The sequence below is a fragment of the Muscardinus avellanarius genome (assembly GCF_963383645.1).
Source record: "Muscardinus avellanarius genome assembly, chromosome: 2".
Taxonomy (NCBI): domain Eukaryota; kingdom Metazoa; phylum Chordata; class Mammalia; order Rodentia; family Gliridae; genus Muscardinus; species Muscardinus avellanarius.
Window position 1 is genome coordinate 57753677 of NC_137787.1, and position 19825 is coordinate 57773501.

General features: G+C 39.9%; 1 protein-coding gene across 1 annotated transcript in view; it reads left to right on the plus strand.

Moving 5' to 3' along the window:
- TTN (titin) overlaps positions 1-19825 on the plus strand; it is a gene marked incomplete at both ends in the record, with an annotated part of 282804 nt that overhangs the window by 202500 nt on the left and 60479 nt on the right. The window contains 28 exon segments of the mRNA XM_080689373.1: positions 29-219; positions 625-1054; positions 2843-3151; positions 3284-3432; positions 3516-3548; positions 3652-3781; positions 3875-4174; positions 4300-4617; positions 5535-5831; positions 5941-6240; positions 6327-6641; positions 6736-6884; positions 8584-8734; positions 8823-9104; positions 10256-10558; positions 11294-11596; positions 11690-11971; positions 12067-12366; positions 12460-12762; positions 12866-13174; positions 13283-13564; positions 13667-13966; positions 14055-14348; positions 14438-17404; positions 17715-18035; positions 18136-18420; positions 18522-18821; positions 19113-19415. Coding sequence (XP_080545499.1) covers positions 29-219; positions 625-1054; positions 2843-3151; positions 3284-3432; positions 3516-3548; positions 3652-3781; positions 3875-4174; positions 4300-4617; positions 5535-5831; positions 5941-6240; positions 6327-6641; positions 6736-6884; positions 8584-8734; positions 8823-9104; positions 10256-10558; positions 11294-11596; positions 11690-11971; positions 12067-12366; positions 12460-12762; positions 12866-13174; positions 13283-13564; positions 13667-13966; positions 14055-14348; positions 14438-17404; positions 17715-18035; positions 18136-18420; positions 18522-18821; positions 19113-19415 — 10206 coding nt within the window.

Sequence of the window (19825 nt, forward strand, 5' to 3'; positions counted from 1 at the left end):
TCAATTTCCTCTGCTGGTTTCTCTCCAGACCGCCCATCCCCACCAAGAAATCTTGCTGTTACTGACATTAAAGCCGAGTCTTGCTACTTGACATGGGATGCCCCTCTGGATAATGGTGGTAGTGAAATCACCCATTATATTATTGACAAACGTGATGCAAGTAGGAAGAAAAGTGAATGGGAAGAAGTCACCAACACAGCTGTAGAGAGAAGATATGGGGTAAACTCTGCTAAATAATTTTTAAATACTTTAAAAAGACCTGTCTTTGATTGGACAGGTTTTTATATATTCTATATAACCATGGAATTATAACAATCAAACTCAAAACCCTACACAAGAAGCAGTGATTTCATTATTGTAGTGTTTAGTGCTATGCATATCAGGCTACTTAGTGCTATTTGATCTATAGTTAGTCTCTTACTGGAGAGAGCCATTATGAGGTAAAACAAATTTGTATATTCATATTTTAAGAGTTTTCTCTTTTACTCTGTCTTCCCCCCTGTATTGAGTCTATATATTAATTTTTTCTTATACTAATATTTCCCCAAATAAGTTGAGTTTTGAATGAGGGAAAATCAACATAAGTGTATTTTTTAAAGACATTTCTATTCATCTACTTTCTAGATCTGGAAACTTATCCCCAATGGTCAGTATGAGTTCCGAGTCAGAGCAGTGAATAAATATGGAACCAGCGATGAGTGCAAATCAGATAAAGTGGTCATTCAAGATCCTTATCGCCTTCCTGGACCACCAGGAAAACCAAAAGTCTTGGAGCGCACCAAAGGATCAATGCTAGTGAGCTGGTCTCCTCCTCTGGACAATGGTGGCTCTCCAATCACAGGCTACTGGCTGGAGAAGAGAGAAGAGGGAGGTGCCTACTGGTCACGTGTTAGCCGAGCACCAATAACCAAAGTGGGATTGAAGGGTGTGGAATTTAATGTGCCCCGTTTGATTGAAGGCGTTAAATACCAGTTCAGAGCCATGGCAATAAATGCTGCAGGAATTGGCCCACCTGGTGAACCATCAGATCCAGCTCTTGCCGGAGACCCCATATGTAAGTATGGTTCCATTTCTGGGATGCATCTCTCTCTCTCTCTCTCTCTCTCTCTCTCTCTCTCTCTCTCTCTCTCTCTCTCTCTCTCTCTCCCTCCCTCCCTCCCTCCCTCCCTCCCTCCCTCCCTCCCTCCCGCTCTCCCTCTCCCTCTCCCTCTCCCTCTCCCTCTCCCTCTCCCTCTCCCTCTCCCTCTCCCTCTCCCTCTCTCTCTCTCTCTCTCTCTCTCTCTCTCTCTCTCTCTCTCTCTCTTTTTAAACAGGGTCTCTTAAGCCAGTGCGGCTGGCTTCAAAACTGTGCGCCACCACACCTGCCCCCCCTCTCTCTCTCTTTTATACTGGGGATTGAACCCAGAGGCATTCTACCTCTGAGATACACCCTCTGGGACTCATTTCTAAATGGAAAAATTACTAAATAGATAATTCAGCTCTTAAATTTCTCATAATTTTTCTTTGGCAATTTATTTTATTTGTTAAAGTAAATGTTTGATATTTACATAGGCTGTCATAAGTATATGTATATACACAAAAATTATATATATATATACAAAAATCATACAGTTTTTAAACTCTTAGATTAAACCTAATATTTTAGGAGGAACCACAATAATAAAGACTGAGACTATGAGTTCCTCTCTGCTCTCATGCTTTAAGTAAACTTCTATCTTATTATATAATATGGAATTCATTTCTCCCACTAAACAATCAGACCCTCCTGTAGAAATTCAACAAAAAAGAAAATATTATTAGCTTTTCAGTAATATTTATTGAACAAAGATATCAAAATTTTAGGCATAGTCTACATGAGGTTAGGTAAAAGAAAAAAAATTCTTAGAAAGCTCTATGACCCAATTAATTAAAAAATTAAAATTCTATAAACTTAAAGGTTAACTATTTGCTATATATCTAACTAGATATATCAGATATACTACAAAGTAAATATATCTGTAGAAATATTGACTGTCATTTTAAAGTATTTAAAATTCTCTCATGTTTCATATGGAGTATGTGTGTGTATACATATACATATACATAGTGGTCATGTATTCACTCAGCAAACTGGTATTGAACATGAGCTATACTGAAATTTCTATACTAATCACTAGAGGAATTTTTATAATTATAAAATATTCTCATAAATGTAAAACACTGTTATATGATTATTGTAGATATTGATCCTGACCCTAAAGAGTAGTAAGATTAGTTTGGCTGGGCATGGTGGCACATGCTTATAATCTCAGCATTTGGGAGGCTGAGACAGGAGGATCCTGGTTCAAGGACAGCCTCAGCTACTTAGACCCTTTGCAACTCAGTGAGACTTTGTTTCAAAATAAAGAATAAAAAATAGGGCTAAGGGTATAGCTTGGAGGTAGAATGCCCCTAGGTTCCATTCCCAGTACTGCCCAAAAAAATGATTATGTTCAAAAATTTACTAGTGGTAACAAAAATAATTTTTAAAATTTTAAACTGTGGTAAATTAAATATGTTTTCAGTAAAAAATACTATGGAATCTCTTCAAAGGGATCTCAGTACTAAAATAGGTCTTACCATTCATGTGCAAATAAAGTGGAGACCTAGCTAGAGATCATAAGTAGTCTTTCTTAGTTATTTGCTTTCTGTCTTCACATTAGTGCAAAAGGCAAATAGACTGTTTCCCATTTTTCTTATTCCCTTTAGCATTCTCATTTTAATATGTTAAAATACATAATTTTGTATAGCAAAGTATCCTTGTGGTACAAAAATATAGCATTCCATTACTTTCAAAATTTGATGGCTTTTTTCCCCTCAACAGACCCACCTGGGCCACCCTCTTGCCCAGAAGTTAAAGATAAAACAAAGTCAAGTATCTCCTTAGCATGGAAACCTCCAGCCAAAGATGGAGGCAGTCCAATCAAAGGCTACATCGTAGAAATGCAAGAAGAAGGTACTTCCGACTGGAAGAGAGTCAATGAACCAGACAAACTTCTAACTGCATGTGAATGTGTGGTGCCTAATCTGAAAGAGCTCCGGAAGTACAGGTTCAGAGTGAAGGCTGTCAATGACGCCGGTGAATCTGAACCAAGTGATACAACTGGAGAGATCCCCGCCACCGATATTCAAGGTACAAGTCCTTATCCGACCTAGGCTCCATCTTTTGGTTGTATTAGGAGGTTAATTCATCTACTGAAGATAGGAGAATTACTTTTTTGAGAAATGTCAGTGAAATAATCTTCTATTATTCATGTTATTACAGAGGTACCAGAGGTTTTCATTGACATTGGAGCACAAGACTGTTTGGTTTGCCAAGCTGGCTCACAGATCAGAATCCCTGCTGTCATCAAGGGGCGCCCAACACCAAAATCATCTTGGGAGTTTGATGGAAAGGCAAAGAAGGCAGTGAAGGTATATAAGTTACAATCCCATTGTGTCTTCTGCTGAATTACTGGTAGAAGTATTTATACTCTGACTATCTTCTTTTCTAACAGGATGGAGTCCATGACATACCTGAAGATGCACAGGTAAAAAAGAAAAAAAAAGAATAATTAAAATAATTCTGGCTCCGGTTGAGTTCAATACTGCCATTATTTCATTCAATGTATGACCACTGTTTTCTTTGTACAGTTGGAGTCTGCTGAAAACTCATCAGTAATCATTATCCCGGAGTGTAAAAGATCTCATTCAGGCAAATATAGCATCACCGCCAAGAATAAAGCAGGACAGAAGACTGCACATTGCAGAGTTAAAGTCATGGGTAAGAGAGACTTTGAAAGTTGCTGCCGAATGAGAGCAAATTATTTTTAAACATCTAAGGAGCACTGTTTACATTGTGATTTGTATCCCACAGATGTCCCAGGCCCACCCAAAGATTTGAAAGTCAGTGACATCACAAGGGGTAGTTGCAGACTTTCTTGGAAGATGCCGGATGACGATGGGGGCGATCGGATCAAAGGCTATGTTATTGAGAAGAAGACAATTGATGGAAAAGCTTGGACCAAAGTCAATCCAAACTGTGGAAGCACCTCATTTGTAGTGCCCGATCTCATCTCTGAACAGCAATACTTCTTCCGTGTGCGAGCAGAAAACCGTTTCGGTATTGGCCCTCCTGTGGAAACCATTCAGAGGACCACGGCCAGGGATCCGATATGTGAGTTGTAAAATCTAAGTTTCATCCTGTGAGACCATAATGCACCAGCAAAAGTACTTTGAGTTTCAAAATTGTACTGCACTGCTGTAAACGGTGCTTGATGCTTCCTTTAACTCTTTTTACAGATCCTCCTGATCCCCCTATTAAACTCAAGATTGGCCTTATAACAAAGAACACAGTACACCTGTCATGGAAACCTCCAAAGAATGATGGGGGCTCCCCTGTCACCCACTATATTGTTGAGTGCCTTGCATGGGATCCTACTGGGACAAAGAAAGAAGCGTGGAGACAGTGCAACAGGCGCGATGTGGAAGATCTGCAGTTTACTGTGGAAGACCTCGTAGAAGGCGGGGAATACGAATTCAGGGTCAAAGCTGTGAACGCCGCGGGAGTCAGCAAGCCTTCCGCCACTGTTGGCCCTGTGATTGTCAAAGACCAGACCTGTATGTACCCATATACTGATAGAGTGCTTCATCTTTATGACGGTCTTCCTAGATATTTAATAAAAGTATATCTGTACATTAGTAGGCTTCCCTGGGCCAAGTGTAGACATGGGCACATTCCTTGATAACTCATTTGCTCAGCTTCAACAGAATTATCATGTTTCCTCATATGTTACTTTTTTTCCTATTTAAAGGAGATGATATTTTTAATTTCCTTACTGTAATTTTCTACATTGCAAGCTGTTTAGTTAAAGCCATTCCTCCCCATGCTCCCTAAATGGGGCAGAAAGTAAACACTCATTTGCTTAGCAACTGCTGCTGTGTTTATCTTCATGAATAAGTTTCTTTTTTTCTATTTGAAGAAAAATAATTCCTATTTTAATAGATAAAATATGCATACAAATATGGAAACAGTGATTCTTCTAATTATTGCTACCATTACTACTTCTTTTTTAAGTTGAAGACTATAGCTATTACCTTTTCACTTTCTTATACTAACTCTGTGGAAAATGTAAAATTCCCTTGCCTCTACTCACAGATATATTTCTTATGTGGGTGAATCACCTCAGAGTGTACATTGTGAATCCCTTCATAACTATGCATAAATATTTAAGAAAAGATCATGGCAGAACTTTATAGTAGCCTAAGCTATTATGATCTTTGCCCTTTTATCAGAATATGCATGTGCATAACAAGAGGAAATAGCTAATATATAGCCACACATAGATCCAGAAAAACTATATGTACCTGTTCCTTAAACAGCATAACAGTGTTACAGACAGACTGTCCAGATCATGGACCAGTCTACAAAATCTGCCCATAGTAGATCCAAACACCTTAGTAGTCTCTGTGAACTCTACCTTCTATTCTTTAGTGCCTTTTGCTCCTGACAGTAACTTTTTTTTTTAATAATCTAGGCCCACCATCAATTGAGCTCAAAGAATTCATGGAGGTTGAAGAAGGAACTGATGTTAACATAGTGGCCAAAATTAAAGGTGTGCCATTCCCAACACTCACTTGGTTTAAAGCTCCTCCAAAGAAGCCGGATAGCAAAGAACCTGTCGTCTATGATGCCCATGTCAACAAACTGGTGGTGGATGATACTTGTACTTTAGTTATTCCACAGTCTCGTCGGAGTGACACTGGCTTATATACAATCACAGCTGTAAATAACCTGGGGACAGCATCAAAGGAGATGAGACTCAATGTCCTTGGTAAAGATTGCATGGTTTGGTTAAAACTCCATGTTTTTATATCCATAAATATCATTAGGCTTTAAAATCACTTGTCCAATAAAATGTTCTTTCCTTAAACCATTTTTAGGTCGTCCTGGCCCTCCAGTGGGACCCATAAAGTTTGAATCGATTTCAGCAGATCAAATGACATTATCTTGGCTTCCACCTAAAGATGATGGTGGGTCTAAGATTACAAACTATGTAATTGAGAAAAGAGAAGCTAACAGAAAGACCTGGGTACGTGTCTCCAGTGAACCTAAAGAGTGCATGTACACAATTCCCAAATTGCTAGAAGGCCATGAATATGTTTTCCGAATCATGGCCCAGAATAAATATGGCATCGGAGAACCACTGGACAGTGAGCCTGAAACAGCACGGAACCTCTTCTGTAAGTATGACAACATTTCACATACAAAGCCATTCTGACCTGTGTGTTTTATAATTTCTTATATATAAATGTGGTCTTATTCACAGCTGTCCCTGGAGCACCAGATAAACCAACTGTTAGTAGTGTGACTCGTAATTCTATGACTGTGAACTGGGAAGAGCCAGAATATGATGGAGGCTCTCCTGTCACTGGATACTGGCTAGAAATGAAAGACACCACTTCAAAGAGATGGAAGAGGGTGAACCGGGATCCTATCAAAGCCATGACTTTGGGTGTTTCTTATAAAGTGACTGGTCTTATTGAAGGTTCTGACTATCAATTCCGGGTGTACGCAATTAATGCCGCTGGTGTGGGTCCAGCAAGTCCACCGTCAGATCCAGTGACTGCTAGAGATCCAGTTGGTAAGCTTGGAAACCAGTTCCTCTTTTAAAAATCTTATCTTCCAAAAGTGCTATGGAAAACTCAAGAATACTAATGTATACTGGTTCTTTCCAGCTCCTCCTGGACCTCCATTCCCCAAGGTAACAGATTGGACTAAGTCATCCGTGGACCTAGAGTGGTCTCCCCCATTAAAAGATGGTGGATCCAAAATTACTGGGTACATTGTGGAATACAAGGAAGAAGGAAAAGAAGAATGGGAAAAGGTAACTAACACTTGGCTTTAAAAAAATGTTCTATGAATAAGCTAAAATGTTATTCTCAATCCCATTGATTTCTATTTTTCATTTAAAATCAGAAAAATTGGCCAGAAATGGTGGTATATGTCTGTAATTCCAGTACTTGGGAAGCTAAGAGAAGGATCTCAGGTTCAAGGCCAGCCTCAGCAACTTAGGCCCTCAGCAACCTAGTGAGACCCTGAATAGAAAAATGGGGATGTATGCTCAGAGGTAGAATGCCCCTGGGTTTAATACCCAGTACCACACGTGCATGTGTGTGTGCACACACAAACACACACACACACACACACACACACACACACACAAATGAGGCATAAAAATAGCATAATGGGTAATGATAATCCAAATATAAATATTAATGTCAAAATTTTAATCGGGTTAGAAGCTAGTCATAGTGGCACACACTTGTAATCCCAGCATTTGGGAGGTGGAGACAGAAAGATCGCAGTTCAAGGACAGCCTCAGCTACTTAGGGAGGCCCTCCACAACTCAGTGAGACCCTGTTTCAAAAAATAAAAAGAAAAGCCGGGCGTGGTGCACACACACTTATAATCCCCGCACTTGGGAGGTGGAGACAGAAGGATTGTGCAGGTTCAAAGCCAACCTCACTGGCTTAAGAGACCCTGTTTTCAAATAAAATATAAAAAATAGATCTGTGAGCATAGCCCAGAGGTAGAAGGGTTCCGTCTTTAGTACTACCAAAAATAAAAAATAAAAATAAATAAAAAGACTAAAAAATAGGGCTGGGGGTGGAGCTCGGAGGTACAATGCCCGTTCCATCCCCAGTACCACAAAAAACAAAAACAAAAACAGAAAAATTTAATCAAGTTAGAGGTAGGGGAATAGAGAAATAGATACTATCTGGTCTTTTATTGAATTATATTACAAGTGACTATTTTTTCATATATAAAACATGCAAAGAATAAATTTTAAGTAAATTAAATTATTATTTTCATATATTGATAGAGAAGCAGAGTATGGGGCAAATGGAACCAATTTTCTAAAAATAAAAAATAGGAAGAATAAGTTCTAGTGTTCCATAGAATAGTAAACTATAGTTTACAACAATTTTTTATGTATTTTATTTTACACATAGCTAGAAGAGTTTGAAGTTTCCCAGCAAGAAGGAATGATAATAAATATTTAAGGAGATGGAAATATGTATTACTCTGACTTAATCATTATATATTACATACATAGTATTATCACACTGTACCCCATAGATGTGTACAATTATAAAGTATCAATTAAAAATAATACCTAACCAGAAATTAAATCATGTTATTAATGTACCTTTTATAAATCATGCAAAGGTAGAACAAGTGACTAGTACAATTTTTTCAATTGCTTGACAATAATTTTAAAACAAAATTTTTTGCAGGTTATTACATTCAGTGTTTCCTATAATATCTGATTCCTAAAACCTATACTGGCAACAATTTTTCCAAAGAGAGCTAATGGGGTCCAATATGGTAGAGGCATAAATGCACACACCACTCATTTAGCCCTTCCTGTTCCCTCTCCCCTTTTCATGTTTGGCAATGGGCTGCTGGTTATTCCTTAGAAAGTGATCATCACACTAAAGTGATAATAATGTTGACAAAGCTATTATCAACAAATGGCAAAGAACTATTTTAATTATAAAATGTTCATGGTTTTTCCCCAGGGTAAAGACAAAGAAGTGAGAGGAACAAAACTTGTTGTAACGGGATTAAAAGAAGGGGCATTCTACAAATTTAGAGTGAGAGCAGTTAACATTGCTGGCATTGGAGAACCTGGAGAAGTGACAGATATCATTGAAATGAAGGACAGAATTGGTAATTATCAATACTTCTGTTGCTCTATCAGAATTATGTTTCAGACTGAAAGTGGAAATCACATTTGCAACTTTTATTTGTTCCCCAGTTTCACCTGACCTTCAGCTCGATGCCAGCGTCAGAGACAGAATTGTGGTCCATGCAGGAGGGGTGATCCGGATCATCGCCTATGTGTCCGGGAAGCCGCCTCCAACCGTCACCTGGAGCATGAATGAGAGAGCTTTGCCTCAAGAAGCCAACATCGAAACTACAGCCATTAGCTCATCCATGGTCATCAAGAACTGCCAGAGAAGCCACCAAGGCATCTATTCTCTTCTTGCCAAAAACGAGGGGGGAGAAAGAAAGAAGACAATTATTGTTGATGTGTTAGGTAAATGTTCACTTTGTCTGTGAAACTTTAAACATTTTTATTATGTCTACAACAAGGCTCTTTTATGATATAGCTATGTTGTAAACATTATTGGAAAAGAAGAAAAATTATCCACAAATCTACTATCCATTATTAGAATTTTTAGCATTTTTGCATTTTTATTCCTTATGTTTGTGCTCCTATTATCTATAAAGGGTCATATACTTCCATTTTTCCCCATGTGCCATCATAAGTACCTACAACGCTTTTATGTTTTGTAAAAGCAACTTCCTACAAATGTACGGAGATGTTTAACAGTTTACCCATTATGACTATTTTCCCATCATGAGACTCTCTCCTTATTTGCTAATTCTTAATACAAAAACTCTCTGAGGGTTTTAGTATTCTAAATGAAGAGAAGCATCATGTTTTGGTTATCAACATTGCATTTCTAGTCACTGAGCCTGAAGTTGAATTCTGCAAGCCTTTTTCATGCCTCTTGTTGACTGCTTGGTCCATTTGCTCAGAAAGTGAAGCCCTCCCACTCAGAGTTCATGAGTACAGGAGCAGCCATACTCCAAACAGCCACAGTTTCCATGTGAAAATAGCTAGACCTCTATTAACATAATGAATATTGAAACAGCACAAGGAAAAATATTGCAATCAGCAACAGTCCTAGACGCTTTGGGTTTAGTTTCAAGCTCCTAAGCCCTTTTGCTTCTAAACAAATATTACCTCAGTTGGAGAAGTGGTGTGCTTCCACATTAAAATTCCAACCCTTCCTGTTCTGCTCATTGATTCACTGGTCACACAGAAAGAAAAAAAATCTCTCCCTCTTCCCCCCTCAGTGAGAACACTGGCCCCATAATGTGATCCTGCCACTCTTCGCCCATCTCCTGCAGCCCCTCCCCCATCTGACTCACAAATTTTGCTTTTTAAAATCATTTTATTCTTCCATCAGCTTCAACTAAGAGACTGGGGCAGCTAATAACTGTGGCAAACTTAATTCACTTAAAATTATGCTTGACTATAGCTAGAAGGAAGGAAACAACACATAGATAAAAAATCCTTATTTTTTCCATAACCACATGTTTGTCTCCCTTTTAAAAGCATGTTGAGCATTGTAGTTCATTGAAGACAAAGGTCTTGAAATCTTTTCCTCTTCTCTCCAGACGTACCAGGTCCTGTCGGAACACCATTCCTCTCTGACAACCTAACCAACGACTCCTGCAAACTCACATGGTTTTCTCCAGAAGATGATGGTGGCTCTCCAATCACTAACTATGTCATTCAGAAGCGGGAAGCTGACCGCAAAGCATGGACACCAGTGACGTACACAGTCACCCGACAAAATGCTACCGTCCAAGGTCTCATTCAAGGAAAAGCCTACTTTTTCCGAATTGCAGCTGAAAATAGTATTGGCATGGGCCCATTTGTTGAGACTCCAACTGCACTTGTCATCAGAGATCCAATAAGTAAGTACCATTTAAAACAGGTTTATGCTTAATCATTCTGTACTCATGTAATAAAAGACTGCAGTAACAAAATTTATATATAAATACCATACGCTTGACAAGCATTTACTAGGCAACTAACTACCCAGTGTCTGATTTGATAGTATTTTAACAGTACTTGAAAAAAGAAATAAAAGAAATATATTACATATGTACATACATATACATACGTATGATTTATCAAATTCTGTCCATGCATACTATACTTTTTTGTTTGTTTGTTTATGGTGCTGTAGATTGAACCCAGGGAAATCTACCTCTGAGCTACACCTCCAGGCCTATTTTATTTTTTATTTTGAAACGGTCTCATTTAGTTGTTGGGGGTCTCATTGAAGGAAATGAGACTTGCAATCCTCCTGTGTCACTTTCCAAATAGTGGGATTATAGGCATTTACCACAGTGCCTGGCTCATACTACACTATTTTAAAAGAATTTCCACATTCAATGGCATGAGTAAAAACTGAGTTATTTTCCCACCGCTAAAACTAACAACTCTATAGACCCTTCCTAATTAAGTCTCAAAGAACTTCCCTCATTTATTTTTCAATGAAATGAGATTATTATTATTGTTAACTTGTGTAGTTGTATGAGTCATTTTTGTTATTGACGCAGAGAGTTTAATGTTTAAATGCTATCCTCAAAAAGAAGTGTTTACTACATTCTTAATGACATTTTTCACTACATTTATACTTGCAGCTGTACCAGAACGTCCTGAAGACTTGGAAGTCAAAGAAGTTACTAAAGAGTCTGTATCTTTGACTTGGAATCCTCCTAAGTATGATGGCGGATCTGAAATTATTAACTATGTTCTGGAAAGCCGGCTCATTGGAACTGAGAAGTTCCACAAAGTTACAAATGACAACTTGCTTAGCAGAAAATACACTGTGAAAGGCTTAAAAGAAGGTGATACCTATGAATACCGTGTTAGTGCGGTCAATATTGTTGGAAAAGGCAAACCATCATTTTGCACCAAACCAATCACTTGCAAAGATGAGCTGGGTATGTTTGCACTGGTTTACACTTTGAAAACATTTGTAGAGTTTCCATAAGACATCAGTAGAAATGACTTGTCTTTATAATTTTACATTTCAGCTCCCCCAACACTTGAACTGGACTTCAGAGATAAGCTCACAGTTCGTGTTGGTGAAGCTTTTGCCCTCACTGGCCGTTACTCAGGCAAACCAAAGCCCAAGGTTAGTTGGTTCAAAGATGAAGCTGATGTGCTAGAAGATGATCGCACTCACATAAAGACCACTCCAACAACACTCACTCTAGAGAAGACCAAGGCCAAACGTTCAGATTCTGGCAAGTACTGTGTAGTTGTGGAGAACAGTACCGGCTCCAGGAAAGGTTTCTGTCAAGTTAATGTTGTTGGTAAGTATTATTTGGCAAAGGCAAATAGATCTTCTGTTTAACCCAAAGCAGAAGTGGAAACAACACTTCGTGCTGTGATTTTTTTTTTTCTACAGACCGTCCTGGACCACCAGTAGGACCTGTCACCTTTGATGAGGTGACCAAAGATTACATGGTTATATCTTGGAAACCACCTTTAGATGATGGAGGAAGTGAAATCACTAATTACATCATTGAGAAAAAGGAGTTGGGTAAAGATGTTTGGATGCCTGTGACATCTGCAAGTGCTAAAACAACATGCAAAGTTTCTAAACTACTTGAAGGGAAAGACTATATTTTCCGTATATATGCTGAAAATCTGTATGGAATAAGTGACCCTCTGGTGTCTGACTCGATGAAAGCCAAGGATCGGTTCAGTATGTGTTGCATTTCTTTCTGGGGATTCATTGCTTAGCGTAGTTAATAGAAAGAATTAAACTTTTAACACATTTTTCTGACACTTGTTATAGGGGTTCCTGATGCACCTGATCAGCCAATTGTTACAGAAGTCACCAAAGACTCTGCCTTAGTAACCTGGAACAAGCCACATGATGGAGGAAAGCCCATCACCAACTACATCCTGGAAAAGAGGGAAACGATGTCCAAACGATGGGCTAGAGTTACCAAAGAGCCTATCCACCCATACACTAAATTTAGGGTTCCTGATCTTCTGGAGGGATGTCAGTATGAATTCCGTGTTTCTGCAGAAAATGAAATTGGCATTGGAGATCCAAGCCCGCCATCCAAACCAATCTTTGCTAGAGATCCAATTGGTATAGTATTGAAGCATTCATTCAGTTTTTGTATTATCCAACTTTTTTTTCAGGAATATTCTAACACCTTTTGGGGTTTTCTTTTTCTGTTACTATTATACAGCTAAGCCAAGTCCACCTATTAACCCTGAAGCAATTGATACAACATGTAATTCAGTTGATCTAACTTGGCAACCACCACGTCATGATGGTGGGAGCAAGATACTGGGTTATATTGTTGAATACCAGAAAGTTGGAGATGAAGAGTGGAGAAGAGCCAATCACACTCCTGAGTCATGTCCTGAAACTAAATATAAAGTCACTGGTCTTCGGGATGGCCAAACCTATAAGTTCAGAGTTCTGGCTGTTAATGAAGCTGGAGAATCAGATCCAGCTCACGTTCCTGAGCCAGTCCTTGTAAAAGACAGACTTGGTGAGTAAAACATTTTATTTGCAAGAAAAACAGGTGTCTGATCATATGTGCTTGGTTGTAGTATGCATTAATTAATCAAATTTGAATGTGTTGTTCTCTCTCTTCTAGAACCTCCTGAGTTGATTCTTGATGCCAACATGGCAAGAGAACAGCACATTAAAGTTGGTGATACTCTGCGACTTAGTGCCATCATCAAAGGAGTTCCATTCCCAAAAGTAACTTGGAAAAAAGGTGACAGAGAGGCTCCAACCAAAGCACGAATTGATGTTACTCCAGTTGGTAGTAAGCTTGAAATTCGTGATGCTGTCCATGAAGATGGTGGAATTTATTCCTTGACGGTGGAGAATCCAGCTGGGTCAAAAACCGTCTCAGTAAAAGTCCTTGTATTAGGTAAGAATTTTAACACTTATGCCATTAAAAATAAGTGTGTATACAAATTTTGCTTTCATCTGAATTATGTCACTTATACAACTATCACTTAACACTTTTCAGATAAGCCTGGGCCACCAAGAGATCTGGAAGTCAGTGAAATTAGGAAAGATTCTTGTTACCTTACCTGGAAGGAACCACTGGATGATGGTGGTTCTGTTGTGACAAATTATGTGGTGGAGAGGAAAGATGTTGCTGCTGCCCAGTGGTCACCTCTTTCAACTACATCAAAGAAAAAGAGTCACTTGGCTAAACATCTTACTGAAGGCAATCAGTATCTCTTCAGAGTAGCTGCTGAGAACCAATATGGGCGTGGTCCTTTTGTTGAAACACCTAAACCAATCAAGGCTCTAGATCCTCTTCGTGAGTTGCTTTCTCTAGACACCAAAGTATTATTTGGCTGTCTTTGACAATACTGCTTATTTATCATGACTTTCTTTTTTTTTTAAAGATCCCCCAGGTCCACCCAAGGACCTACACCATGTAGATGTTGACAAGACCGAAGTCTCCCTTGTTTGGAATAAGCCAGATCGGGATGGTGGCTCTCCAATCACTGGCTACTTGGTAGAATATCAAGAAGAAGGTGCCCAGGACTGGATCAAGTTCAAGACTGTGAAGAACTTAGAGTGTGTTGTTACTGGACTACAACAAGGAAAGACCTACAGATTCCGTGTAAAAGCAGAAAATATTGTGGGTCTTGGTCTCCCTGATACAACTATCCCAATAGAATGCCAAGAAAAACTGGGTAATTTCTGGATTTAATTGTTATTTACTCTTCTTTAAATTACTTATTTTGTGAGAATCAAAAGCTAATTTCTCCTGTTTACTTTCCAGTGCCTCCATCTGTGGAACTAGATGTGAAATTAATTGAAGGACTCGTGGTAAAAGCTGGAACTACAGTCAGATTCCCTGCTATCATAAGGGGTGTGCCTGTTCCCACTGTAAAGTGGACCACTGATGGGAGTGAGATTAAAACAGATGAACACTATACAGTTGAATCTGATGGCTTCTCATCAGTACTCACCATCAAGAACTGCTTAAGGAAAGACACTGGGGAATACCAAATCACAGTTTCCAATGCCGCTGGTAGCAAAACAGTAGCCGTGCATCTAACTGTTCTTGATGTTCCTGGGCCACCAACCGGTCCTATTAATATTCTGGATGTTACCCCTGAATACATGACTATCTCCTGGCATCCACCTAAAGATGATGGAGGAACCCCTGTGATCAATTATATTGTTGAGAAACAAGATACAAGGAAAGACACATGGGGTGTTGTCTCTTCTGGAAGCAGTAAACTGAAGCTAAAAGTTCCACATCTGCAAAAGGGCTGTGAATATGTTTTCCGAGTTAAAGCAGAAAATAAGATGGGAGTCGGTCCTCCCCTTGACTCCACACCTACTGTTGCTAAACACAAGTTTAATCCTCCATCTCCTCCTGGCAAACCAGTGGTTACCGATATTACTGAAAATGCTGCAACTGTCTCTTGGACGCTGCCCAAATCTGATGGAGGCAGTCCAATAACTGGTTACTATGTGGAACGTCGAGAAATAACTGGCAAATGGGTGAGAGTCAACAAGTCACCTATAGCTGACCTGAAGTTCAGAGTGACTGGACTGTATGAGGGAAACACATACGAGTTTAGAGTTTTTGCTGAAAACCTTGCAGGACTAAGCAATCCGTCTCCAAGTTCTGACCCAATAAAAGCTTGTCGGCCGATAAAACCACCTGGGCCACCTATTAATCCCAAATTGAAAGACAAGAGCAAAGAATCAGCTGACCTGGTGTGGACAAAGCCCCTCAGTGACGGTGGTAGCCCTATTCTAGGATATGTAGTAGAGTGTCAGAAACCTGGCACCGCACAGTGGAGCAGGATTAACAAAGATGAACTCATTAGGCAGTGTGCTTTTAGGGTACCTGGACTAATTGAAGGGAACGAGTACAGATTCCGTATAAAGGCAGCTAATATAGTGGGTGAGGGAGAGCCAAGAGAGCTAGCAGAATCTGTGATTGCAAAAGACATCCTTCATCCTCCCGAAGTAGAGCTCGATGTCACCTGTCGTGATGTTATTACCGTCAGAGTGGGCCAAACTATCCGCATTCTTGCCAGAGTCAAAGGCAGACCTGAACCTGACATAACTTGGTCTAAGGAAGGCAAAGTATTGGTCCGAGAGAAGCGGGTTGACCTAATTCATGATCTCCCTCGGGTTGAGTTACAAATTAAAGATGCTGTTCGAGCTGATCATGGCAAGTATATCATCTCAGCTAAGAATAGCAGCGGACATGCCCAGGGCTCAGCCATTGTTAATGTCCTAGACAGACCTGGGCCTTGCCAGAATTTGAAGGTTACCAACGTAACCAAAGAGAACTGTACAGTTTCTTGGGAAAACCCACTAGACAATGGTGGTTCTGAAATAACAAATTTCATAGTAGAATATCGTAAACCCAACCAGAAAGGCTGGTCAATAGTTGCTTCAGATGTCACCAAGAGATTAGTTAAGGCCAACCTTTTAGCCAACAATGAATACTATTTCCGAGTTTGTGCAGAGAATAAAGTAGGCGTTGGGCCAACCATTGAAACAAAAACTCCAATTCTGGCTATTAACCCTATTGACAGACCAGGTGAGCCTGAAAACCTTCACATTGCAGATAAAGGAAAGACATTTGTCTATCTAAAGTGGCGGCGGCCTGATTATGATGGTGGCAGCCCCAATCTATCGTATCATGTCGAGAGGAGGCTGAAGGGCTCTACTGACTGGGAAAGAGTGCACAAAGGAAGCATTAAAGAAACCCACTATATGGTTGACAAATGTGTTGAGAACCAGATTTATGAGTTCAGAGTGCAAACAAAGAATGAAGGTGGGGAAAGTGATTGGGTAAAGACAGAGGAAGTTGTTGTGAAGGAAGACTTACAGAAACCAGTACTTGATCTGAAATTAAGCGGGGTGCTAACCGTCAAAGCAGGGGACACCATTAGACTTGAGGCAGGAGTGAGAGGCAAACCATTTCCAGAAGTTGCATGGACCAAGGACAAAGATGCTACAGATTTAACAAGATCACCAAGGGTCAAGATTGATACCAGTGCTGAATCATCTAAATTCTCTCTCACTAAAGCAAAGCGAAGTGATGGTGGTAAATATGTAGTTACAGCAACTAATGCAGCTGGCAGTTTTGTGGCCTATGCCACTGTCAATGTTCTAGATAAGCCTGGTCCTGTAAGAAATCTGAAAATTACTGACGTGTCCAGTGATAGGTGTACTGTTCGCTGGGATCCACCAGAAGATGATGGCGGCTGTGAAATCCAAAATTATATTATAGAAAAATGTGAGAGCAAGCGAATGGTTTGGTCTACCTATTCTGCTAATGTCTTGATACCCAGTGCCACAGTAACGCGTCTCATAGAAGGAAATGAATACATTTTCAGAGTCCGTGCAGAAAACAAAATAGGCACAGGGCCTCCAACTGAAAGTAAACCAGTCATAGCGAAAACCAAGTATGACAGACCTGGTCGTCCTGATGCCCCAGAAGTCACTAAAGTAAGCAAAGAAGAGATGACTGTGGTTTGGACTCCACCTGAATATGATGGTGGAAAGTCTATCACAGGATACTACTTGGAGAAAAAGGAGAAACATGGAGTACGATGGGTCCCTGTTAACAAAAGTGCAATTCCTGAGAGACGTTTGAAAGTACAGAATCTCCTTCCAGGACATGAATATCAGTTCCGTGTCAAGGCAGAAAATGAAATTGGAATTGGGGAACCCAGCTTACCATCAAGACCAGTGGTGGCAAAAGACCCCATCGGTAAGATGTTCTTGATTTTTCTCATGTTACACAAATTTTTAATCTCAAGCACAGAGGTATTAGATAAATGAATTCACCTGTGCTATCAAAATTTTATTTTAATCAACATTTTCCAAAGACCTTTTATCAAATCCCATAAAATGTACAATCAATGGTAGATTCTAATTTTATAAAGTAAAATAAGGAGAACTTGGTAATTGAGGAGTCAAATGACCTATGTTTGATTGAGAGTCACATAGAACTGCACATTAAAATACCACTAGTAGTAATTAACCATGCGTACACTTATTTTTATATAATTTATTTCCAGAACCACCTGGACCACCAACCAATCTCAAAGTGGTTGATACAACCAAAAATTCCATAACCCTCGGATGGGGAAAACCAGTCTACGATGGTGGTGCACCAATAATTGGATATGTTGTGGAAATGAGACCAAAAATAGCAGATGCATCACCTGATGAGGGCTGGAAGAGGTGCAACGCTGCAGCACAACTTGTTCGCATGGAATTCACTGCTACTAGCTTGGATGAAAACCAGGAATATGAGTTCAGGGTGTGTGCCCAAAACCAGGTGGGCATCGGACGCCCTGCAGAACTAAAGGAAGCTATCAAACCTAAAGAAATCCTAGGTGAGGCCCTCCTTTAACATTTGATGGGTTAATACCTCATTTCTCATATGATTTCCTCATTTTCTGTAAATTCAACTAATGAGCTGAATGTCATTTTCAGAACCTCCGGAGATCGATTTGGATGCCAGCATGAGAAAACTAGTCATAGTGAGAGCAGGATGCCCTATTCGGCTCTTTGCAATAGTGAGAGGGCGACCGGCTCCCAAAGTCACTTGGCGGAAAGTGGGTATTGATAATGTGGTCAGAAAAGGACAAGTTGATCTGGTTGACACTATGGCCTTCCTCGTCATCCCCAATTCTACCCGTGATGACTCAGGGAAATATTCCTTGACGCTTGTGAACCCAGCAGGAGAAAAAGCTGTGTTTGTCAATGTCAGAGTATTAGGTGAGTCCATAAAAATCTTCCACCATTTTCTCCTTCAAAAACAAATTAGCTAACAAGGATACTGACGAGGCATGCGTATCTGATTCTGTGGTTCTTTACAGATACTCCTGGACCTGTATCTAATTTAAAAGTTTCAGATGTCACTAAAACATCGTGCCATGTGTCCTGGGCCCCTCCTGAAAATGATGGTGGGAGCCAAGTGACGCATTATATTGTGGAGAAACGTGAGGCCGAGAGAAAGACGTGGTCCACAGTTACCCCAGAAGTTAAGAAAACAAGCTTCCATGTAACCAATCTTGTCCCTGGGAATGAGTATTTCTTCAGAGTGACTGCAGTCAATGAGTATGGCCCTGGAGTCCCAACAGACATCCCTAAACCAGTGCTGGCATCAGATCCTCTCAGTAAGTAATCTCCTTCCCTCTCCAACTCCATCTGTTGTAGCAAGGTCACAACACAATTTGAATCCGCTACTAAGAGGGATTTAGTTTGTAGAAACCCTTACATCAATAAACATCTAACCTGCTCAGGAAGGTCTTTTGTGATCTTCATCTTGTCCTTTTAACTTTCAATGTACTGAACTACAGATTTCATATACTTTGAGATAAATGATATACTACAATGCTTATGTACCTTAGGAAAGGGGGTGTGATTAGGTTACCTAGATAATTGTCTAAATGGTGTTTTTCTTCTAGGTGAGCCAGATCCCCCAAGAAAACTTGAAGTGACTGAAATGACAAAGAACAGCGCTGCATTAGCCTGGCTACCTCCCCTGCGAGACGGAGGTGCGAAAATTGATGGCTATATCATTAGCTATAGAGAAGAAGACCAGCCTGCAGATCGCTGGACAGAGTACTCAGTGGTAAAAGACCTCAGCCTTGTTGTCACTGGCTTAAAGGAAGGAAAGAAATATAAATTTAGAGTAGCGGCCAGAAATGCTGTTGGAGTCAGCCTGCCAAAAGAAGCTGAAGGAGTATATGAAGCCAAAGAACAACTGCGTAAGTAGTCATTGCTTCCCTTATATCAGGTGATAAAGGTTCATCATATATATATATATATATATATATATATATATTTTTTTTTTTGGGCTATGTAGACATTTCTCCCTGAGGAATCTAGCTCCAGAAATACTTTAAAACATAGTAAATAGAGCCAGGTGTGGTGGCGCACGCTTGTAATCCCCGTGCTTGGGAGGCAGAGACAGGAGGATTGCGCAGGTTCGAAGCCAGCCGTGCTGGTTTAAGAGACCCTGTTTCCAAATAAAAAGTGCCAAGTGTGGTGGCGCACGCTTGTAATCCCTGCGCTTGGGAGGCAGAGACAGGAGGATTGCGTCAGTTCAAATCCAGCCACGCTGGCCTAAGAGACCCTGTTTCCAAATAAAAAAGTATAAAATAGGTCTGGGAGTATA